Source organism: Pelodiscus sinensis, chromosome 31, assembly GCF_052426305.1.
Source record: "Pelodiscus sinensis isolate ZL-2025 chromosome 31, ASM5242630v1, whole genome shotgun sequence".
NCBI classification, from domain to species: domain Eukaryota; kingdom Metazoa; phylum Chordata; order Testudines; family Trionychidae; genus Pelodiscus; species Pelodiscus sinensis.
In genome coordinates this window covers 3,761,419-3,785,040 of record NC_143082.1, presented here as the reverse complement: position 1 = coordinate 3,785,040, position 23,622 = coordinate 3,761,419, and the positions used below count along the sequence as shown (strand labels likewise).

The following is a 23,622-nucleotide window of genomic DNA, read 5'->3' as shown; positions in this document are numbered from 1 at the left end:
GGCACCAGGGTTGGGACGCTGCTGATCGCTGCTAGAAGCTGGGGCATGAATGCCGTGCGTGCCGGCAGCCTGCAGTCGCACACAGTCGCAGCCACACAGTCGCACACAGCCACACACACAGTTGCAGCCACTCACAGAGTCACAGACACACATGGGCACACATACACAGCCCCACACACACCGTTGTAGACACACAGTCACAGACATGCACAGTCGCACACACAGTCGCAGCCGCACAGACACATACTGCCACACACACACAGTCACAGACACACACAGCCGCAGCCACATACTGCCACACACACACAGTCACAGACACACACAGCCGCAGACACATACTGCCACACACACAGTCGCGCACACACAGCCGCAGACACATACTACCCCACTCGCATAGTCACAGACACACACAGCCGCACACACAGTCACAGCCGCACACACACAGCCGCAGACACATGCAGAAAGCCTACCTGGATGCCCAAGCTCCCTCAGGTCTCCCTGCGGCTCAGTCCTGTGACACAGCTGGGTCACTGACACATCCCAGCCATTTCCCTCCCCCTTGCGGGGATCCCCCCACCCCGACAGCCCCAGCCTGCACGCTGAGAGCTGCACTGGCCATGGAGATGGGGCACCCTCTTGAGCCAAGGGGCTAGTGGGAGGGGTCTCTCTCTCTCTCTCTTTCCCTTGGGCACCACCCCACTCTGCAGCCACCCAGGGGACACCTGGCGCAGGGTCACCCTTCAGCACATCCGGTTCCTGCACCACTTCGCTCTCGGCTCCCCCCCCGTGGGACAGCGTGCAAGTCACCCCATGCCTCAGTTTCCCCATCTGTACAACAGGGACAATGGGTCTGTTTGCACTGAGCATGCTGGGGCAGGGGCTGTGTTTGGGCAGCACCTGGCACAAAGCCGGGTGGGGGGGTCTGTGCAGCACCTGGCACGACGGGCCCCCGATCGCCACCAGGACCCAAACACCGTTGCCTGGCGGTGCCCATTCTAATGCGGCACAGGACCCGTCTGCCAGTGGCCCTGTCGGCTCCGCCCAGCCGCGGGCAGGAGGTGTAGTCTGGGCTCCCGCAGGCCTTGTCCACGCTCGCAAGCCAAGGCCCTGGCCGGTCAGAGCCGGGGCCGTGGGGCAGCGCGTTCCAGCCAGCCAGCGCCGGGCACAGGCCGGGGGGGGGGGCGCCAGGGGGCGCAGCGGCCTGGTGGGAGGTTTTCACGCTGCTTGGGGGGGTTTGCCCGCGGGGCTGCCAGGGAGTCACCCCCCCCCCCCGCTGTGCCCGAGACGTGTTCGGATTTCACGCCTGGTGGTCACTGACAGGTCGAACTTTTACCAAACCTGGGTGGCCAGAACTGGCCCTCGCCGCAGGGCTGAGCCGAGGGAGGAAGGGGCCGGGGTGTGTTAGGCGGGTTGGGCCCAGGCTCGGAAGTGAGCCGGGGGGGCATCCATGGGGGGGACCTTTCCTTGGCCCAGAGAGGAGAGTTCCAACCTGAAGACGCGATCGGGCCGGGAGGGCGGGGGCTACGAATTGCCAACGGGCCCCCCCCCGGCCCAGCTGCCCGGCCAGCGGAGCCGTTTGGGACGGCGCCGGGTGCAGGGACGTCTTTTAGCAGGACGAAGCCCCCAGCGAGGGCGTGTCGGGCTGCGACGCCCCCCAGCCCCGTCTCACGGCTCCGTTCGCACCGACGCCAAGGGGCGAGGCCGCACAACACGGGCGCGTTGCCCCACCCCGGGTGGATTCGGGCTCGTGGCCGCCGCGACGTGCTGGGACACGGCCCCGGAGCCGTGGCCCACGAAAGCCCCACGTGGCCCCGCCCACGGGCGCCGGGGTCAGCAGCTCAGCGCCGGCGGGCTGCTCGCTCGGGAAGCGGTTTGACCCAAACCAGGCGTCGTGCCGCAGCGGAGCCGGTCGCGGGTTTTCAGGCCTGGACGACGGCACCTCACGGTTGGGGGGGGCGCTCGGGGAGCAGGGGCCCTGCCTCGGTCTGACCCACCTGTGCTGTCCCGGCAGATGATCCCTGGCCGCAGCCGGAGGTGCCGCGCCGCGCCTGGAAGATGATGGAGAAGCTGAGGACTCCACCACCCTCCTGCAGCCCCCCGCCCCCACCCTCGCCCCCTGCCAGCCACTCACCTGCTCCCCATCCGCCTGCCCCCCCAAGCCCCGCCTCGCCCCCTGACCGCAAGGGGAGCCCGCCCCCCCCAGCCTCCACCCCACTGCCCCCCGACGTCCCTGTCATCAGCCTGGCTCACAGCAAGCGCCCGCCCCCCCCGGCTGTGCCCACCACCGAGCTGACGGCCCTGCACCCCATCCCCTCCCTGGTCCAGCTCTCGGCCCTCACCCCTGCGCCCCCTCCGGCCCCCCTTCCCCTCGGCGGCCTGCAGAGCCCGCTCCTGCCCCCACAGTACCACCCCTTCCTCAACAGGTCAGTGCTGAGGGGAAGGGCCTGAACTTGGGGGGTCTGAGACGATCTTAGGGCTGATAATGCTAGTGCCCCCCCCACAAGGGCCCAGGGGAGGTGTAGCCCCTCCCCCCAGCACCCCGCGAATGGAGCCTCCTGCTGGGCCCGGCTCCCCGCCCCACCCTTGAGTCAGCCCCTGTGTTGGGGGTGGCGCAGTTTTAGGGGACCGTGTAACCCCCCCCGGGCCCCAGTGCACGGTTTCAGTGCGTCCGGTGGGGGTGTCAGGCAGGGCTAGTTTACAGGGGGCGGGGCTGCATGGTAACTCCGCCCTTATGGGCCCATGGCCCTGCTGGCTCCGCCCCTCCCCTGCCCCCCAGGCCGTGTGGCCCTGCCCCTCACCCCCTGCCCCCCAGGCCGTGTGGTCCTGCTGGCTCCGCCCCTCCCCTGCCCCCCAGGCCGTGTGGCCCTGCCCCCCAGGCCGTGTGGCCCTGCTGGCCTGACCCCTCACCCTGCCCCCCAGGCCGTGTGGCCCTGCTGGCTCCGCCCCTCCCCTGCCCCCCAGGCCATGTGGCCCTGCTGGCTCCGCCCCTCCCCTGCCCCCCAGGCCGTGTGGCCCTGCTGGCTCCGCCCCTCCCCTGCCCCCCAGGCCGTGTGGCCCTGCTGGCCTGACCCCTCACCCTGCCCCCCAGGCCGTGTGGCCCCGCTGGCCCAGCCCCTCACCCCCTGCTCTCTGTCCCTCTCCCCAGCGTCTACATTGGCACCTCTGGCTCCTTCAGCCTCTTCCCCAGCAGCCGCCTCAAGCGCCGGCCCAGCCACTTCGAGCAGGAGCTCATGGATGGTGAGTGTCCCCCCCCCCCCCCGCACAGCCCAGGTGGCCGAGTGCCCGGGCCCTCCCCCCTCCTGCTCTAACCACTAGACCCCTCTCTCCTCCCAGAGCCGGGGCAGCCCACGCCCAGCTCGCTCCGGGCAGGCCCTGCTGAGCCGGGCGCCGGGACACGCCCGAGGAGCAGCGGGTGCCCGGGTGCCAGGCGGCCTGGGCCAGGCGCCCCCCCGGCCGGGTTTGACCCCCCTCTCCCCGCAGGGCACCAGCCCCAGAAGGTGGCTCGCCGGGTCTTCACCAACAGCCGGGAGCGGTGGCGGCAGCAGAACGTGAACGGGGCCTTCGCCGAGCTGCGGAAGCTCATCCCCACGCACCCGCCCGACAAGAAGCTGAGCAAGAACGAGGTCCTGCGCCTGGCCATGCGCTACATCGACTTCCTGGTGCAGCTGCTGCACGACCAGGCCACGGCCACCGGCCAGCCGGCGCCCGCCACGCCCCCCCGCCCCCCGCCCTCGGCCCCGCCCGCCCCCCCGCCGGGCAGCCCCCCCCGCCCCATCAAACGGGAGCCCCGGACTCTGGTGGGGCCCACAGCGGCCGGCGAGGCCCGGTGATGAATGGCCACCCCCCACATTGGATTTGGGGGGGACTGCGGACTGGGGGGGCAGCCTGTCTGGGACTGCGTGGGGAGCCCCCCCCATGCGAAGGAGCCCGTCTGCCCTGGGAGGGTGGGAACTGAGGGAGGGGGCAGGGCAGCGCCCCACGATCCCCCCCATGTGCTCCCATTGTCAGAGCTGCCCGCCGGACCCTGATTTAACCCTTCGGGGGGGTTGCACCCCGATTGTCTGTGGGGGGGGGAGGGCTTTGCCCCACCTTCCCTGGAGGCTCTGGGGTGCCCCCCCAGCTGTGGGGTGGGGCCCTGCCCTGCTGTGGGGCAGGGGACCTGGAGGGGTGGAACCGACCCCCGTGTGGGTGTAGCGGTGCGACCCGTGAAAGAAACACAGTGCACACAGGCCGGCCTGAGCCTTGTTCTTGGGGGGCCATGGGGCAGCGGGCGGGGCGTTCCGGAAAGGCCTTGTGAGGGGCCAGTGCCTGGACACAGACCTGCCCCGGGTGGGGGGGGAAACAGGGGGAAGGGCCCTGGAGGCACCATTGGGGGCCCCCCCCAGCAATTTGAGCCCTGGGCCAGCAGGTGGGGGCAGGGCAGATATTGAGGGGTGCAGGCCTGGGCCAGCAGCAGTGGGGTCTGGCTGGGGGGGCAGGGAGGGCTGGGGGTGCCCATGAGGGTCCTGTGTGGACGACGGGGGGGGCTGCCAGGACTCCCCCCCCGGAGCTTGCTGAGTGGGGGGCACACACTGCGGGACCTGGGGGTTCCTCAAACCCACTGAATAACAATCAAGGCCCCTCCCCCGCGGTGCTGCCCTGTCTGGCTGGGGCGCTTGGCTGCCTCCCACTGCCTGGCCTGTGCCTCAGTGTCTCTCCCCACCCCCATGAGCTCGGTTACCGTAATGCACCTAATAACAGTCACCGGCTCTGCCTCGCCCGGGCCAGTGAGCCCCACGTGGGCACCGCAGCAGTGTGCCGGGGGCAGCAGGTGCATGAGAGAGACACAAGGGGACCAGCGGAGCTGGGGCAGGGCTGGGCTGGCAGGCGCTGCGGGGGGGAGTGAGGGGCACAGGCAGGGCTGGGGGGGCAGGGCTGGGCTGGCAGAGGTTGCAGGGGGGGAGTGAGGGGCACAGGCAGGGCTGGGGGGGCAGGGCTGGGCTGGCAGGGGCTGCAGGGGGGGAGTGAGGGGCACAGGCAGGGCTGGGGCAGGCAGGGCTGGGCTGGCAGGCGCTGTGGGGGGGGGAGTGAGGGGCACAGGCAGGGCTGGGGGGCAGGCGCTGTGGGGGGGGAGTGAGGGGCACAGGCAGGGCTGGGGAGGCAGGGCTGGGCTGGCAGGCGCTGCGGGGGGGAGTGAGGGGCACAGGCAGGGCTGGGGGGGCAGGGCTGGGCTGGCAGGCGCTGCGGGGGGGAGTGAGGGGCACAGGCAGGGCTGGGGGGCAGGCGCTGTGGGGGGGGGAGTGAGGGGCACAGGCAGGGCTGGGGAGGCAGGGCTGGGCTGGCAGGCGCTGCGGGGGGGGAGTGAGGGGCACAGGCAGGGCTGGGGGGGGCAGGGCTGGGCTGGCAGGCGCTGCGGGGGGGAGTGAGGGGCACAGGCAGGGCTGGGGGGCAGGCGCTGTGGGGGGGGGAGTGAGGGGCACAGGCAGGGCTGGGGAGGCAGGGCTGGGCTGGCAGGCGCTGCGGGGGGGGAGTGAGGGGCACAGGCAGGGCTGGGGGGGCAGGGCTGGGCTGGCAGGCGCTGCAGGGGGGGAGTGAGGGGCACAGGCAGGGCTGGGGAGGCAGGGCTGGGCTGGCAGGCGCTGCGGGGGGGAGTGAGGGGCACAGGCAGGGCTGGGGGGCAGGCGCTGTGGGGGGGGGAGTGAGGGGCACAGGCAGGGCTGGGGAGGCAGGGCTGGGCTGGCAGGCGCTGCGGGGGGGGAGTGAGGGGCACAGGCAGGGCTGGGGGGCAGGCGCTGTGGGGGGGGGAGTGAGGGGCACAGGCAGGGCTGGGGGGGTAGGGCTGGGCTGGCAGGGGCTGCAGGGGGGGAGTGAGGGGCACAGGCAGGGCTGGGGGGTAGGGCTGGGCTGGCAGGGGCTGCAGGGGGGGAGTGAGGGGCACAGGCAGGGCTGGGGGGGCAGGGCTGGGCTGGCAGGCGCTGCGGGGGGGGAGTGAGGGGCACAGGCAGGGCTGGGGGGGCAGGGCTGGGCTGGCAGGGGCTGCAGGGCGGGTGTGGGGGGCACCGGCAGAACTGGGGTGGGGGGACCCAGGAGGGCTGCCCCCCTCCGTTGCTGTGCCTGGCAGGGCCTGCGGCAGCGGAGCTGTTGCTCCACCTGGTGCCGTTGGGCTGGGGGGGTCCCAGCCGCAGGGGCCAGGCGGTGCTGAGTCAGAGCCCCTGCGAGCTTCCGGGGGGGCTGGGCTGGGGGTGGCGATGGGCCGGGCCCTGGGGAGGGGCCGGTTGGGGCTGACAGGAGGTCACGAGGCCAGGCGGGGCACAGGATGGGGTTTGCTGGGTGAGCCGTGACCCCCAACCATGGCCTGGATCAGCCCCCCCCCAGAGCGCCCTCCCCCGCCATGGCCTCCCCCCTCCAGTCCTCTGGGTCACCTGGACCCCGCAGCAAGGAGCTGCTGCCTGGGGCAGGGGTGTGGGGGGGTGAGCACCCGGGGAGGGTCACTGGGTCTGCTCGACATGAAGGGGGGGGGGGGCTGTGCCACTGAGAGGGGCCGGCCATTGGCAGGATGGGGGTGGGGGGGAAGGTGTCACATGCCCAAGGCCAGGGCAGGAAGGGGGCTAGTGGTTAGAGCCGGGGGGCAGGGCCCAGGATTCCTGGGTTCTCTGCCCCGCTCTGGGAGGGGAGCGGGACTAGTGGTTAGAGCCCGGGGGGGCAGCCCCTGCCCCAGCAGGTGGACAGAAGCCAGGCGGGCGTGTGGCAGGGCCAGGGCCGGTGCCGGGGTGACTACGTGCGGCCAACGCCCTGGCGGGGCTGGGGGGTAGGAGGAGCTGACACACCAGGCTGCCTGTGGGGGGGGCCTCGTCCCCAGCCTGTCCCCCTAGGATCCCCACCGGGCACTGGTGGCGCTGCGCTGGGCCCCCGCGGGTGGGGGTGCACCCAGGCCGTGGGGCCTTTGGGGGCCGGCCGTGGGCATCGAAACACGACGGGAGCAGCGGGGGGCACGTGGGGGTTCCAGGCCCGTCGGGGGCCGGCTCAGCTCTGACCCCACAGCCCGGCCCCAGGGGCTGCGCACGGCGTCTGGCTCGTTAGCGCGATGAGAGCCCGGCTGAGATCCGGCCCCGTTGGGCCAGGGGCTGCGTGGACCCCCCGCCGCTGCACCCAAGATCTCACGCGCCTCAGCAGAGGGGGAAACTGAGGCCACGCAGGGCCCTGCTGCGCCCAGGGTGCCCCGGCTGGGCAGTGCAGAGCCAGGACCACCCACAGGCCCAGCCCCACCTGAGCACAGGCCGGGCGGGATCCTGGTCTCCAGTGATGCGGGGGGGGGACTGGAAGCAGTTTCCATCACGTACGGGGTTGAGTTTGGATCCATGACTCTCAGCACACACCTGGGCTCCAGCGCTCCCCCCCAACAGCTCTAGCACTCCCCCCTCCAGCGCCCCCCCAAGAGCATGAGCACCACCTTCCAGAGCTCCAGCGCTCCCCCCAAGAGCTCTAGTGCTCCCCCTCCAGGGCTCCCCCCAAGAGCTCTAGTGCTCCCCCTCCAGCGCTCCCCCCAAGAGCTCTAGTGCTCCCCCTCCAGCGCTCCCCCCCAAGAGCTCTAGCGCTCCCCCCGTTCAGGGCTCCCCCCAAGAGCTCTAGTGCTCCCCCTCCAGCGCTCCCCCCAAGAGCTCTAGCGCTCCCCCCGTTCAGGGCTCCCCCCAAGAGCTCTAGTGCTCCCCCTCCAGCGCTCCCCCCAAGAGCTCTAGCGCTCCCCCCGTTCAGGGCTCCCCCCAAGAGCTCTAGCGCTCCCCCCTCCAGCGCCCCCCCAAGAGCATGAGCACCACCTTCCAGAGCTCCAGCGCTCCCCCCAAGAGCTCTAGTGCTCCCCCTCCAGCGCTCCCCCCAAGAGCTCTAGCGCTCCCCCCGTTCAGGGCTCCCCCCAAGAGCTCTAGTGCTCCCCCTCCAGCGCTCCCCCCAAGAGCTCTAGCACTCCCCCCTCCAGCGCCCCCCCAAGAGCATGAGCACCACCTTCCAGAGCTCCAGCGCTCCCCCCAAGAGCTCTAGCACTCCCCCCTCCAGGGCTCCCCCTCCAGGGCTCCCCCCAAGAGCTCTAGCGCACCCCTCTCCAGCCCTCCCCTCCCTGGAGCTCCAGTGCCCCGGCCTTGCCTGCTTGGTGTGGGGGAGCCAGAGCCCAGGACACAACACCCCCCCCAAGCGCCACCCGAGCACGGGATCCGACCAGCCTGCTCCCCAGTGACCCCCCCCCCACGCTGGCCTGGGGCCTGGTATTTCTCCTCTTTGCTTCGTGGTTCAAAGGTTTCTGACCCGGAGGGTTTTTCTGTCATTCCCCTTCTGGGCTGTTTCTCCCCCTCCCGCGCGCCGGCCGACACACGACAGGACGCGGGGCCGGGTATAACAGGTTTTGCTTTTTATTATTTATCCTTTTTTTTGTCTTTTTTTTGTTGTTTTTGTCGATTTTTTTTGAAACGCCTTTTTCGGTGGGGGAAGCGATACGGAGGCGGTCGGCGCGGCCGGCTGGCCGGCGCGCGGCTAAGACGTGGCGGGACCGGCGAGGGAAGGCGACCAAAGAACTACGCTTTATCGGCAAAGGCGGAGGAAGGCGGGAGAAGCGAGAGCGCGCGGGGGACCGGGCACGGCGGGGAACACGGCGGGAGCGAGCCAAGGGACAGACGGAAGCACACGCAAGGCCATTAGTACTAGCTAGATATACTGTACTGTACTCGGATATACTGCGTTTCTTACCCTACGAAGAAACTTGTTGGAAGGGGCAGAGGCGGACGGGCGGGGGCAGCCAGCTCCTTGCAAGGCAGCCTAGCAGGGGCCCTAGAGCGAGAGGCGTGGGGGGCTGCAGCGGGCGGGGGCGTGGTGGATGAACCCCTCGGGAGTAGCGGGGGGGGGGCTGACTCCGGGCTAAGGGGAGCCTGCGCCCAGCGGCCTGTTGAGTGGGGGCCCTCTGATTTGGGGGGCGTTGCCCTCATTCGGGGCCCGTGTGGAGATGCCTGGTTTCCAAGGGGGGAGCAGGGAGGGGAGAGGACGGAGACCCACCCACAGGTCAGAAGCCGCGTTGGAACATTTCCACCTCGGCTTCCCTGGCAGTTTTTGGGTGCGGGGGGGGCAGGATCTGGACCATGCCCCCTGCCCCGCCGTGTGTGGGGGCCAGGATCTGCAATTCGGGGGGGGGGGTGGGATTCGGATGGGGCCCGGGGGTTTGGGGGCATGGCAGGATCCGCATGGGGCCCTGGGATTCCGGAGGGGGAGGGGGACAGGATCCGGCGGGGCCCTGTTGTGTCCCCCTCTCCCCCCAGGCAATCGGCATTTTTTGCCGCTGTGGGTGAAGGTGGGGTCGTTATTGCTTTGCGTGGCCGAGTGGCGCTGGGGGGCACGGCTGGGCAGCTGAGCCCCATCCGTCCGGGCCAGCCAGGGGGTGAAGGCACGTCGGCTGCCAGGCAGCGCCGGCGGGTAAGGCGTGGGCAGGGCTTGGCCCTTCCTGAACCGAAGGGTCCTTCCTCCAGCGGCTGTCCCTGCGGGGACAGGGACGGGGCTCCCCCTCCAATGGGGGCAGGGAGGGGTCCCCCCCACTCCACCGGAGAACAGAAAAAGGGGAACGCGACCAACTTTCTGAAAAAGGCTCCACGACAAAATGCTGGTGAGATCCAAGTTGGCTTTTGGCTCCAAAGAAAAATCCTCCATGGGGGGGGGGGAGGTTAAGGGGGGGGGAGTCTGGGCCTGATTCCAACTCAACTCAGGTTGCTCCAGGGACCAAGGCCGGGAGGGAATTGGCACCAAACCGTCCAAACCATCGGCTTGGGGGGTGGCCCCAGCCAGTGGGGAACCCTTGGCCAAGTCAGGCCCCCAGGTCTCTCGCTCGCCCCTCAGTAAGATCAGCGCTTGGCTGGCGCCTGAGAACCGCAGTCCGTCCTGCCCCTTTCAGTTAAACATAAAGGATAATGTGTCTCCTAAAATGTGCTTTATGATAACAATTAATTGGTTCATAAACTATGTATAATAGAGTTTTTTAATGTCCTTTATATTGTAAAAAGCACCAGGGTTTGTGGTTTTATATATAATTTTTTTGTTAATTTTCTTTGTTTTTTAGTTTTTTTTCATCTTTTTTCTTTTCTCGCCGTCCTTGTGTCTTCACTTTAGTTATTTTTTTTTTTTACATTTTTTCTCTCCACGGTTTTTGAACCGATTATATATATTTCTTTTCTTTTCTGCTTGAAAAAAACCTTCCCTTCAGCCTCCCAAAAAAAAAAAAAAAATAAACCAACCCAAAAAACAAAACGGAAAGGAGAAAAAGGCAAAACAAAATTCATAAATGAATGAAAAAATAAACAGGAAAAAACGAATGTCCCACACTTACAAAGGTTGGGTTTTCTCTCCCCTGGGGATTAGAGTCCTCGGGGAACAGGACTTCTCAAGAAAAATAGATTTTTTTCTTCTTCTTAACAATCTTTAACATACAAAGATATTAAAACTATGCAAGTCATTGCACTGGCTCAAAGAAAACAAAATTTGTTCATTTTTAGCCCCCTATATATATATATTTGTAGCTTTTTTAAAAAGGTTTTTTTTTCATTTTTGAACACATTCTCAAGTGAGCCTCACCCTGCGGTAGCCAGCCCCACTGGGCTCCCTACCCCTCTGGCTCCTGCGCCTCCCGCTCATCTCGTGCTGTGGGGCGGGGCGGGGATACCTCCGCTGGGGAGCCCCCCGCCAGCTGCTCTGGAGCCTGGCGCGGACGCCAGCCTGCCAGCTGCAAACAGCAAGGCGGGCAGGAGCCGGACTCAGGCCCGGCCCAGGTCAGCTGGATCGGGGCCCCCGGATGTGTGCAGTGTAGATTTGACGCCTGGGCGCCAGCGCGGTACCCGGCTGGGAGCAGACCCATACAAAGCGCCCGGGGCGAGGGCCTCTGGACAGGCCCAGGCTGGAGCCGACACCCTGAACGCTCATTCCCGCCAGAAAGGCCCCAGGAGGCTGCTGCAAGAGCCCAGCGCTAGGAGCTACGCCCCCGCCCCCGCCTGGCAAGACTCCCTGGGGTGGTGCCCGGCAGGGGAAGCTGCGTGTCTCCCGGGCCAGGCCTAGGCGGGGCAGTGAGCCGGGAGGGAGGCCGGGGCGCTGGGCCTGAGCGCGGGAGGGAGAGAGAAGCTGGGACAGCCCCGGGCTGCAGGCGTCTCGCCGCTGGTACCGATGGGCGGTTACGCCCGCAGCTCCCTGGGCCGCCAGGAGTCAACGTGCGAGCCCTGCGCTCGGGGCCAGGCACTGGAGTCTGCTCTCAGCTGCCCGGGGGCAAATCCAGAGTGGCCCATCCGGAGTGACTCCCGATTAGCCCCGGGCCAGTGGAGGCAGGACCCAGAGAGCTCGTGCCCCTGCCAGCCCCGGCCCCAGCACTGCTGGTCGCGGAGCCCTGGGTGGGGGATCTGCCGGGCTGACCCAGCAACAAGGCCCTGGGGGGCTGCCGAGGTCCTGCCACTGCACCCAGGAGCACTGGGGAAGACACTGCACTGGGGGGAACACTGCACCGGGGGGGGGGACACTGCATGGGGGAGGGGACACTGCACCGGGGGGGACACACTGCATGGGGGAGGGGACACTGCACCGGGGGGGACAGACTGCACTGGGGAGGGGGACACTGCACTGGGGAGGGGGACACTGCACCGGGGGGGACACTGCACCGGGGGGACGCAGTATTCACCCTCTCAAAGGCCTTTCACTCCCTGTGGACTAGCCCAACCCAGCACTGCCCAGCCGCCCTGCAGCTGAGCGCCAGAGACGGGCCCTGGGGGGATGCTCCTGTGGGTTCTGGCCCCTCCCTGGCACGAGGGGTGGGCCGGGGAGCGGTGGCCGGGGTGGGGCCTGCAGGGGTTTCCCTCGTGGACCCCGTGTCTTCAATGGAACCGGAAATGCACGGGCGAGGCGGGGCAGGTTCCCGGCCAAGCTCCAGCTCCGGGAACCCCAGGCTGCCTCCCCAGGCCCCACCCCCTCCCTGGGGCTCTCATGCTGACACGGGAGCCCCCCATCCGGCCCTGATGCTGCTGCTACCAACAGCCACCGCGTCCCACCCCAGAGGCGGCTGCGCCCGAGGCCGGGGCGGGGGCACGGGCCCTGCCTCTCCCCAGCGGAGGGACGATGTGGAGGGTGCTGAGACGGAGGGAGAGTTTTCACTCGGATTTTCCTTTTCAAAAGCAAACCAGCGCGCGAGGCGGGCGGGCGGGCGGGCGGCGGCTGGGCCTGCTTGTACCAGCGGGACGACGGCGCCTCGCCCGGACCTGCCCCCTCGCCGCGCGTCTCGGGGGGGCGGGGCGTTTGCTCCCCTGGCCCTGTGTCATTTGATCGCCTGCGGGCACGGAAAGCCCCCAACCCTAAAACAAGCAGCAAGCGGCGAGGAAGGGAGAAAGGAAGGCTGAGAAAGAGAAAGGATCCAACGACCGAAAACAAAAAAACCAACCACCAAGCAGCAGGTCCGAAGGAAGGAAGCGAGACGAGATCGCGGTGGGGAGACGGGGACAGCAAACAGCCACCAGCGGAGCTAGCTCAGACGCCACCTTGGGGCCGAGACGCCTCGGCCCAAGCCAGCTGCTGTGGGACCCCCAGCCCTTAGAGGGCAGGGGGGCGGGGACTGAAGGGCTGGAGAGAGCCCTGTGGGGGGGGGGAAGGGCCATGCTGGGAGCCGCAGGGAGAGCTGGGAAGGGACTAGAGGCCCTTTCCCTAAAATGATCTAACGGCCCCCCCAGCAGAATCCCACTTCATCCGCCTGGGGGGCGGGCGAGAGGCTAAGATAGGGGCTGGGGGGGGGGGAGCGCAGCCCCGTTGCCCCTGCCTCGCGCCTGCCCACATGCCAGAGCCCTCGGCTGCTGAGCACCCTGGGTAAACTCCCAGCGTCCTCAGCGGCCCCGTGGGGACGGGGGCGGGTCCCTGCAGGCGACGGTGCAGAGCCGCCCCCAGCGCCCCACGGCAGCGGGCGGGCAGCGGATGCAGCTGGAGGAGGCTCGATGAACGGGAAGTGCCCAAGGTTCGTAGCCTTCCTGCCTGCCTGTCTCCCGCTGCATCAGCCCGGGAGAACCTGGCCAGCCCAGGGAAGACGGAGGGGCTCCGGGGCCAAGGGATGTAACCAGGCTGCTGGGGCGGTGCTGGGCGCGGAGGGGGGTTCCCAGAGCACCGCCGGGACAGAGGCGCGTCCGCACTGGCTCACGCCTGGGAGATTTCAGTGCCTCACCCCAGTCTGGGGGAAGGAGCAGGTGGGGTCGCGCCGCCGCGGCTGGGACGGAGCAGCTGGTTCCGTTCCCGCTCGGGGCAGCCCAGGAGCCGGCCGGTGGGGAGACGCGGGGCTGAGAACCCGCCGGGCCCTGCTCCTCACGCAGGCACGCCTGGCTTCGGTCAGTCTCGGGCCAGGCCCCGCAGTGCTAGATGGGAGCTGGCGCTGGTCGGCCTGCGCAAGGGGCAATTGCACTGGGGCTGTCGTCTAGACGCCCTGCGCAGACAGACCGGGCCTGGGCTCTCGGCCGCTGGCCCGACCTGCCCCCGAGTCCCGTGCTGCTCTGGGGACCCCGCGGCCCTGGCGAAGAGACGCGCTCGCAGTGCCTCCCGGGAGTTCCAAGCGGGCGCCTCCGGGGCTGTCGATCCCCCCAGGAACGGAGGGGACGGTCTCCGTTCCGGGGCGGCTGACCTGCGGCCATCACTGCGGCGTCTGGGCTCTGCTGTTTGTGACGGTGCTTCCCGAGGGAGGCGCTGCCCCTTCCGCTTCGGAGAGGACGAGCCTCATCCACGTCAATTCCAATTGGCTCGGGGGCGCGGCGGGGGGGCCTTTCTCGGCGGTGGGTGAGCCGAGCGCCCTGGGGGGCGCGACAGGAGCAGCTCGGCGGAGATCCGGGGCGAAGGACGGACACTTCCACGGGGGCTGTCAGGAGAGATCCCCGCTCTGGCTTGAAAAGCCCATCAGAGGAACCACGACTGGAAGAGACAGAGCCCGATTGGACAGGTTAGTTCAATAGCATCCGCCTCCCAGCGAGTGCACCCCCGGCCCTGCCGGTGCCCCTCTCCCCCGCGGCCCCTGCCAGCCCAGCCCTGGGCACCCCCCGCCCTGCCAGTGCCCCTCTCCCCCGCGGCCCCTGCCAGCCCAGCCCTGGGCACCCCCCGCCCTGCCGGTGCCCCTCTCCCCCGCGGCCCCTGCCAGCCCAGCCCTGGGCACCCCCCGCCCTGCCGGTGCCCCTCTCCCCCGCCCCGCGGCCCCTGCCAGCCCAGCCCTGTGGCGCTTGGCAAACCACGCTCACGCCCACAGACAGGCTGGGGTGGAGAGCAGAGGGCATCCTGCCCATGGGCGGGCAGGCCAGAGGCTGCACCAGCCAGAGGGACCCACCGCCTGCAAGGCAGGGAGAAAACCTTGCTGGTCAAAGACGGGAACGGTGTGAGCTGGCTGGAGCCTGCAGGTGGGGAGATGAGCCACCAGGAGGCGCTCTCCGACCAGCCAGCAGCAGCCCAGGGTTCCCCTGCTCTGGGATGGGGTTTCCCTGCCAGGCCTGGGCCACTCCGCCTCCTCTCTCCCCATCTCGGCCTCTCTCGTCCCTCCCCGGGGCCCAGCGCCTCCCACCCACGCGGCTGGAGCCCAGGAGGGCGTCTGTGCTGGGTAGGGATGTAAATCCCGGTGAAACTGTTACCCAGGGAAACTACAACCCGTTAAACTATAGCCGGCCTGCCACAGGGCGGGTGGGGGCTGCTCCGGCCGGGCACCGGGTAAGCGGTTAGCAGGCCGGTGAGGCGATACGGGTAACCGGTAACTGGTTAGCTGGCCGTGGTGCGGCTGCTCTGGCCGGGCACCGGGTAAGCGGTTAGCAGGCCGGTGAGGCGATACGGGTAACCGGTAACTGGTTAGCTGGCCGTGGTGCGGCTGCTCTGGCCGGACACCGGGTAAGCGGTTAGCAGGCCGGTGAGGCGATATGGGTAACCGGTAACTGGTTAGCTGGCCGTGGTGCGGCTGCTCTGGCCGGACACCGGGTAAGCGGTTAGCAGGCCGGTGAGGCGATACGGGTAACTGGTAACTGGTTAGCTGGCCGTGGTGCGGCTGCTCTGGCCGGACACCGGGTAAGCGGTTAGCAGGCCGGTGAGGCGATACGGGTAACCGGTAACTGGTTAGCTGGCCGTGGTGCGGCTGCTCTGGCCGGACACCGGGTAAGCGGTTAGCAGGCCGGTGAGGCGATACGGGTAACCGGTAACTGGTTAGCTGGCCGTGGTGCGGCTGCTCTGGCCGGGCACCGGGTAAGCGGTTAGCAGGCCGGTGAGGCGATACGGGTAACCGGTAACTGGTTAGCTGGCCGTGGTGCGGCTGCTCTGGCCGGGCACCGGGTAAGCGGTTAGCAGGCCGGTGAGGCGATACGGGTAACCGGTAACTGGTTAGCTGGCCGTGGTGCGGCTGCTCTGGCCGGGCACCGGGTAAGCGGTTAGCAGGCCGGTGAGGCGATACGGGTAACCGGTAACTGGTTAGCTGGCCGTGGTGCGGCTGCTCTGGCCGGGCACCGGGTAAGCGGTTAGCAGGCCGGTGAGGCGATACGGGTAACCGGTAACTGGTTAGCTGGCCGTGGTGCGGCTGCTCTGGCCGGACACCGGGTAAGCGGTTAGCAGGCCGGTGAGGCGATACGGGTAACCGGTAACTGGTTAGCTGGCCGTGGTGCGGCTGCTCTGGCCGGGCACCGGGTAAGCGGTTAGCAGGCCGGTGAGGCGATACGGGTAACCGGTAACTGGTTAGCTGGCCGTGGTGCGGCTGCTCTGGCCGGGCACCGGGTAAGCGGTTAGCAGGCCGGTGAGGCGATACGGGTAACCGGTAACTGGTTAGCTGGCCGTGGTGCGGCTGCTCTGGCCGGGCACCGGGTAAGCGGTTAGCAGGCCGGTGAGGCGATACGGGTAACCGGTAACTGGTTAGCTGGCCGTGGTGCGGCTGCTCCGGCCGGGCACCGGGTAAGCGGTTAGCAGGCCGGTGAGGCGATACGGGTAACCGGTAACTGGTTAGCTGGCCGTGGTGCGGCTGCTCTGGCCGGACACCGGGTAAGCGGTTAGCAGGCCGGTGAGGCGATACGGGTAACCGGTAACTGGTTAGCTGGCCGTGGTGCGGCTGCTCTGGCTGGGCACTGGGTATCCTCTAAGCATGCTCAGGCCCCAGTGCCAGGGTAGCTGCTGCCACAGGGGCCCATCAGAGCCTCGGTTCCGCTTGCCAGGGCCTGACCTGGCACCTCAGACCACACCCGGACCAGCCCTCAGAGCACCCGTGGCAGCCCCCCCGCGCCGTCGCAGAACCAGGGAGGAACCCAGGAGTCCTGATGCCCAGCCCTGCCTTGCTGTAACCACTGCACCCCACTCTCCACAGCCAGGTCCCCGCCCCTTGCCCTACCCACTAGCCCTGCCCACTTGCAGGCCCCGCCTCTCGCTCCCTGTCCAAACCCTCAGCCAACAGGCACCAGTTGATCCTCAAGCTAAAGTCTCTGATTGGCCGAAAGGTGGAATGATGTTTGACTTTCCCAGCCAATCAGAAGGGACCATGCTAGTAACTCCATGGGAGTATGTCTACACTAGCCCCCTAGTTCGAACTAGCGAGGCTAATGTAGGCATTGGAACTTGCAAATGAAGCCCAGGGTGTAAATAGCCCAGGCTTCATTTGCATGTTCCCGTCCGGTCGCCATTTTTAAATGCCACTAGTCCGAAGTAACCGCTACACGCGGCAGTGACACGGCAATTCCAACTAAGTCCTGAGTTCCAGTTCACTGTTACACCTCATTCCATGGTGGAGTTCCAGTGAATTGGAACTCAGGACTTAGTTCGAATTGCCGTGTCACTGCCGCGTGTAGCAGTTACTTCGGACTAGTGGCATTTAAAAATGGCAACCGGACGGGAACATGCAAATGAAGCCTGGGCTATTTACACCCTGGGCTTCATTTGCAAGTTCCAATGCCTACATTAGCCTCACTAGTCCGAACTAGGGGGCTAGTGTAGACAGACCCTGAGAGACCAGTCTCCACTGCTGAGGAATACCCCATGTCACCTGCTCCATGATTGGCCAGAGCCTGTGACATGTGCTTCCCCATAACCAGTCTGAAGGCAGCTGCTCAGAAACGGGCCAGTCAGTTCACTGTACTATTGGCCAATCAGGGGAGAGGGATGAATCTAGAGCTGCCCTCTTTCCCCATGTGTGGCAGCCCCATGCCCCACCCCATGATGGGGACTTGGTCCCCCTGGGGCTGCCCCCACTCACTGCCCCACCCCACACAGAGGGGGACCGGGTCCCTGAGTCACCTTGGGATCCTGCCCCCTGGTCTTGGGACCCCATAGCTTCTCCCACAGCCCTGTGGCTGGGTGAGGCCCGGCTCCTAGCCTGGATGGGGCGAGCGTGTTGACCTCCCCCAGCCACGAGCCCCCTGGGAAGCCCCTGATGACTGGGCCGGCCTGCCTGCCCCACAGACACAGAGCTGGCAACGGGCTGCAGAGCCAGGCCAGGGAGGGAGGGGCCAGCCGGAATTCCCTCCCCCCATTCCCTTGTCCCTCTAGCCAACTGGACCCAGTGGGGCAGGGACCCCCAGTTCAGGGACAGCCCCTGGCTTAGGCTGGGGGCTCCCAGCTGAGCCCTGTGCATGGAGGTCAGGGGCCGTGAAACCCCACATGCCGCCCCAGCCCCAGGGGCAAGGAGGGAGCGAATCACAGGGCGAGGCGGGGGAGGGCGCAGGGGCAGGCACACGGGGGGCTCCCGGGAACCGGGCCAGGCGGGGGGCTGGGGAGGGCCCGTGGGGCAGGCTGAGGCCCCCATGGTCCCCGCTCCTCTTGGGCCCGGCCCTTTGTCTCCCTCTGCCACCCCCAAGTCCAAGTTCACCAGCGTGTGACATCATGTCTGGTTGCCCAGGGAAACCAGACAGGTCAGACGTGACTCCGGTTATGGGATGGGGCGGAGCCCCTCCCCCTCCCCCTCCCCAAGTTCAACAAAGTTTCGGAAGAAGGGAAAAGAGCCAGATCCTGCAGCCAAACCTCGGCAGGGCTGACTGGGGGAGGGGCAGGCTGGGGGAGGGAGGGGGGCAGGAAGCAGACTGGCGGGGGAGGGGCAGACTGGCAGGGAGGAGGGGACATATCTCTGTCCTCCCCCCCCCATTTCTGCCTGGGGGCATTAACATGTGGCTGTGCAGCCCCAGGGCCCCTGCCTGGCTGGGCAGGGGCAGTGACAGCAATGGGGGGGGGGGGGAATCGGGGCACTCACCTCTGAGTCCAGGAGAGCAGCCCCTGCCCCGGCCTGCCCCCCTCCTGGAGCAACTGGTCCCTCCTATTGCAGCCCCCAGCTGCCCTTCCCCGACCCCCCCGGGCTACCCCAATGCCCCTGCATTCCTCCAACCCCCCGCCCCCGCCGGGCTCCCCCACGCCCCAGCGCCCCTCCGACCCCCCTGCCCTTCCCCGACCCCCCCGGGCTCCCCCACACCCCAGCGCCCCTCCGACCCCCCCGCCCTTCCCCGACCCCCCCGGGCTCCCCCACACCCCAGCGCCCCTCCGACCCCCCGCCCTTCCCCGACCCCCCCGGGCTCCCCCACACCCCAGCGCCCCTCCGACCCCCCGCCCTTCCCCGACCCCCCCGGGCTACCCCAATGCCCCTGCATTCCTCCAACCCCCCGCCCTTCCCTGACCCCCCCGGGCTCCCCCACGCCCCCAGCCCCTCCGACCCCCCCCCCTCCCCGACCCCCCCGGGCTCCCCCACGCCCCCAGCGCCCCTCCGACCCCCCCGCCCTTCCCCGACCCCCCCGGGCTCCCCCACACCCCAGCGCCCCTCCGACCCCCCGCCCTTCCCCGACCCCCCCCACACCCCAGCGCCCCTCTGACCCCCCCGGGCTCCCCCACGCCCCAGCCCCTGCCCCTCCCCGACCCCCCCCCCCCCACACCCCAGCGCCCCTCCGACCCCCCGCCCTTCCCCGACCCCCCCGGGCTCCCCCACACCCCAGCGCCCCTCCGACCCCCCGCCCTTCCCCGCCCTTCCCCCCCCCGGGCTCCCCCACGCCCCAGCGCCCCTCCGACCCCCCGCCCTTCCCCGACCCCCCCGGGCTCCCCCACGCCCCCAGCACCCCTCCAACCCCCCGCCCTTCCCTGATCCCCCCAGGCTACCCCAATGCCCCTGCCCTTCCCCGACCCTCCCCCCGAGCCACCCCAATACCCCTGTGCCCCTCCACCCCCCTGCCCTTCCCCAACCCTCCCAGGCTTCCCTAGTGCTCCTCTGCCTTTCCCCAACCCCCCCAGGCTACCCCAATGCCCCTGGGCTCTCCCAATCCCCCTGCCTTTCCCCGACCCCTCCTGGGCTCCCCTACTCCCCCAGCGCTCCCCCAACCTCCTGCCCTTCCCCGACCCTCCAACTCCCCCGCAAGCCCCCACTCTATCTTAAACCCCCATCCTACCCCTCCCTGTGCTTCCCCTGCCTCCTCCCCGCCCTCCCTCAAGCCCCCCCCCCCCCGGCAGAGTGATTCAAGGAAACAGCCTCGCAAGGGGCCAGCCGTGGCACCCACAGAGCAGCCCGGCAGAGCGGGGGCGGGGAACCTGCCATCCCCCAGACCTCACAACACCTGTCTCCATTCCCCCCACCCACCTAGGAGTGGCCCCCACGCGCCCCCGGGAACCCTTCGCCGCCTGCTCAGCCAGGGATGTCTTGGCTCCGTGTCTGGGCAGGCCCACGCAGGGCGGTGGGGCGGGAGGGCCCAGGGACCCCACATTGCACCAGCGCCCTCCACGGGGGCAGGATCGCCCTTGGCGTCGTGGCAAAGCCAGTAGGACCCAGGAGTCGTGGCGCCCAGACCTGGCTCTGACCATTAGCCCCCACTGCCTTCCCCAAGCCAGGGCCAGGACTGATGGGGGAGGGGCCGTATCTCTACCCACCCACCCCCGTCACTTCCCCCTTGGGGGCATGAACAGGTGCTTGCGCCCCCCCTGCGGTGGCCTGGTGCTGGGCCATTCCTGCGCCTGCTGCCTTCCCCCACCGCTGCCGCCTACCTGAGACTGCTGGGGGATGTTTAGAAAGTTGCCGTCCCGGGGTCCGATGCCGACAAACCGGTTGGCAGTGGAGGAGCCTGGCGCTGCGAATGCTGGAGGGGAGAGAGGGAGAGGGCGTTAGGGGGTGTGAGGGGGCTGGGAGTGGGCATGGGGAAGACGTGAGGGGGCTGGGGATGGGGTGGGGCATTGGGGGCTGGAGGAGGATGTGAGGGGGCGGGGGTAGGGCATTGGGGGCTGGAGGAGGAGGGGGTGGGGGTGGGGAGGGGGCGGGGAGGGGGTGGGGGTGGGGCATTGGGGGCTGGAGGAGGATGTGAGGGGGCGGGGGTGGGGCATTGGGGGCTGGAGGAGGAGAGGGGGTGTGGGGGGGGCGGGGGTGGGGCATTGGGGGCTGGAGGAGGATGTGAGGGGGTGGGGGTGGGGCATTGGGGGCTGGAGGAGGATGTGAGGGGGCGGGGGTGGGGCATTGGGGGCTGGAGGAGGATGTGAGGGGGCGGGGGTGGGGCATTGGGGGCTGGGGAAGGGGGAGGGGGCTGGGCATTGGGGGCTGGAGGAAGATGTGAGGGGCGGGGGTGGGGCATTGGGAGCTGGGGGAGGGTGTGAGGGGGTGGGGGTGGGCATTGGGGGCTGGAGGAAGATGTGAGGGGCGGGGGTGGGGCATTGGGAGCTGGGGGAGGGTGTGAGGGGGCAGGGGTGGGGCATTGGGGGCTGGAGGAGGATGTGAGGGGGCGGGGGTGGGGCATTGGGGGCTGGAGGAAGATGTGAGGGGGCTAGGGATGGGGCACTGGGGGCTGCAGGAGGACATGAGAGGGCTGGAGTTGGGGGCTGGGGAGGATGTGAGGAGACTAGGGCATTGGGGGCTGGGGAAGGATGTGAGGGGGCTGGAGGTATCACTGGTTTGGGGCAGTGACCATGGTGAGGTGGGGGACACACACCCCTTGCCCCACACAGAGCACTGGGAAGAGACACCCAAAGGCCCATGGCACCCCTCAAAAACTCCACCCTCCTCAAGCAGCCCCAAGTGTGGCCACTTGCAGGACCCTTGGGGAATGGGTCAGTATCAGGCCTGTGGGGCAGGAGTGGGGGGCACCGGCGGGGGGGGGGCAAGGCTGGGCTGGCAGGGGTTGTGGGGTGGGAGTGTGGGGCACTGGCAGGGCTGGGGGGGAGGCTCAGGGCTGGGCTGGCAGGGGCTCTGGGGCGGGAGTGAGGGGCACCGGCAGGGCTGGGGGGGGGGCTCAGGGCTGGGCTGGCAGGGGCTATGGGCCAGGAGTGGGGGGCACTGGCAGGGCTGGGGGGGGGCTCAGGGCTGGGCTGGCAGGGGTTGTGGGGTGGGAGTGAGGGGCACCGGCTGGGGGGGGCTCAGGGCTGGGCTGGCAGGGGCTATGGGCCGGGCGTGGGGGGCACTGGCAGGGCTGGGGGGGGTCAGGGCTGGGCTGGCAGGGGCTATGGGCCGGGAGTGGGGGGCACTGGCAGGGCTGGGGGGGCTCAGGGCTGGGCTGGCAGGGGTTGCGGGGTGGGAGTGAGGGGCACCGGCTGGGGGGGGCTCAGGGCTGGGCTGGCAGGGGCTGTGGGCCGGGAGTGGGGGGCACTGGCAGGGCTGGGGGGGCTCAGGGCTGGGCTGGCAGGGGTTGCGGGGTGGGAGTGAGGGGCACCGGCTGGGGGGGGCTCAGGGCTGGGCTGGCAGGGGCTGTGGGCCGGGAGTGGGGGGCACTGGCAGGGCTGGGGGGGCTCAGGGCTGGGCTGGCAGGGGTTGCGGGGTGGGAGTGAGGGGCACCGGCTGGGGGGGGCTCAGGGCTGGGCTGGCAGGGGCTGTGGGCCGGGAGTGGGGGGCACTGGCAGGGCTGGGGGGGCTCAGGGCTGGGCTGGCAGGGGCTATGGGCCGGGAGTGGGGGGCACTGGCAGGGCTGGGGGGGCTCAGGGCTGGGCTGGCAGGGGTTGCGGGGTGGGAGTGAGGGGCACCGGCTGGGGGGGGCTCAGGGCTGGGCTGGCAGGGGCTGTGGGCCGGGAGTGGGGGGCACTGGCAGGGCTGGGGGGGGCTCAGGGCTGGGCTGGCAGGGGCTATGGGCCGGGAGTGGGGGGCACTGGCAGGGCTGGGGGGGGGCTCAGGGCTGGGCTGGCAGGGGCTGTGGGCCGGGAGTGGGGGGCACTGGCAGGGCTGGGGGGGGGCTCAGGGCTGGGCTGGCAGGGGCTATGGGCCGGGAGTGGGGGGCACTGGCAGGGCTGCATGTATGGGGCTGGGGAGGGATGAACCATTGCTCTCCTGGGAGGGGGGAGGATGCAATTGGCTTCCCCCCATGGGGGCTGGGCCACATGCAGAGCAGCTGCCCCAGGCCCTGCCCTGGGGGGCGCGCTCCTGCCAGGAATAGCTGAGGTCAGGCCTGTGGCATTTGGCAGGAGGGAGGGGCTGGGGGCCCCGCAGGCCGGACCCCCCCGGGCACAGTGCAGAGACCTGCGGGCGCCCCCGGGCAGGCTGGGCCCCGGCAGCCCCTCCTGGCCCCTGGAGTCTCGTGGGTGCCAGCTGCAGGGTGAGGGGGGCAGGACAGATCCTGGCCAGCAGGGGGCAGCATCCAGAACGGCCCACATGCCCCCTCCCCCAACACCTGCGGATTCTTCCTTACCTGTCCTCTGCCTGCCCGCCCCGCCCCCTGGCAGGGGCAGGAACAGCTGCAGCGGGCACGCCCCGGAGCCCCCCGCCCCCCCCCCCCGCCCCCCCGGACTGAATGGAGAATGCACACGGGGGGGCATGTCATGGGGACGGATGGAGAGTCCAAAAAAGAAAGAAGGAAAGAAAGAAAGACAAAGGAAAATGGAAGAGACGCCCCCCCACACACACCAGCGCTGCCCCCCATACGCACCTACACTGCCCCCCGCCCAGCCCCCTCTTGTACACACCTAGCGCTGCCCAGAACCCAGGAGTCCCGGCTCCCAGCCCCACCCCGGCTCTAGCCACTGCCCCTCACGCTCCTCCGAGAGGACCCAGGAGTCCTGGCTCCCGGCCGTTGCGCCTGCTCTAACCATTAGGCTCCAGCCTTGCCCCCAGGCGGGGGGCCGGGCCCCGGAGCCCCCGGGAAGGCAGCCTGCTCTGACGGCCAAGCGGGACGGTTCGGCCAACACCTCTGAGCCGGACCCCGGGCGCCCCCTTCCCCGCCCCCACGCACGCCTGGCGCTGCCAGGAGGGGGCGCTCGGGGGGCGTGTCCTGTCCTTTGGGCTAGCCCCGCCCCCGAGAGCTGCCACGGCAACCGACAAAATAATAATAAAACAGAACAAAACAAAGACCCCGAGGCGGCCGAGCCGGCGGCTGCTGCGTCCGAGAGGGTGGGATGGAGGCGGCGGGTGAGGGCGGGCAAACGAGAACGCACAAGACTCAATGATGGCATGAAGCCCTGCCCCACTCGGGCCAGCCGGCACCCCCTGCCTGCCCCCTGGCTCCCCCTGCCTGCCCCCCGGCTCCCCCTGCCTGCCCCCTGGCTCCCTCTGCCTGCCCCCCGGCTCCCCCTGCCTGCCCCCCGGCACCCCCTGCCTGCCCCCGGCTCCCCCTGCCTGCCCCCCGGCTCCCCCTGCCTGCCCCCGGCTCTCCCTGCCTGCCCCCCGGCTCCCCCTTGCCTGCCCCCTGGCTCCCCCTGCCTGCCCCCTGGCTCCCCCTGCCTGCCCCCCGGCTCCCC

The 23,622-nt window shown here is 69.2% G+C and overlaps 2 protein-coding genes across 14 annotated transcripts in view; one reads left to right on the top strand and one right to left on the bottom strand.

The window, feature by feature from the left end:
* The window catches only part of LYL1 (LYL1 basic helix-loop-helix family member), a 30,032-nt gene extending 25,804 nt beyond the window's left edge, over positions 1 to 4,228 (top strand). For all 3 annotated transcript variants that reach the window (XM_089774610.1, XM_075902358.2, XM_075902355.2), the window contains exons 3-5: positions 2,012 to 2,423; positions 3,146 to 3,237; positions 3,481 to 4,228. In XM_089774610.1, coding sequence (XP_089630736.1) covers positions 2,012 to 2,423; positions 3,146 to 3,237; positions 3,481 to 3,830 — 854 coding nt within the window. In that variant the 3' untranslated portion in view covers positions 3,831 to 4,228. The remainder of the gene's footprint in view (positions 1 to 2,011; positions 2,424 to 3,145; positions 3,238 to 3,480) is intronic.
* Positions 4,229 to 8,355: 4,127 nt separating this feature from the next.
* Positions 8,356 to 23,622, bottom strand: part of NFIX (nuclear factor I X) — a 204,301-nt gene continuing 189,034 nt past the window's right edge. For all 11 annotated transcript variants that reach the window (XM_089774603.1, XM_089774601.1, XM_089774599.1 and 8 more), the window contains 2 exons: positions 19,963 to 20,054; positions 8,356 to 13,920 (listed from right to left, as the gene is read on the bottom strand). In XM_089774603.1, the coding sequence (XP_089630729.1) occupies positions 13,906 to 13,920; positions 19,963 to 20,054 (107 nt within the window). In that variant the 3' untranslated portion in view covers positions 8,356 to 13,905. The remainder of the gene's footprint in view (positions 13,921 to 19,962; positions 20,055 to 23,622) is intronic.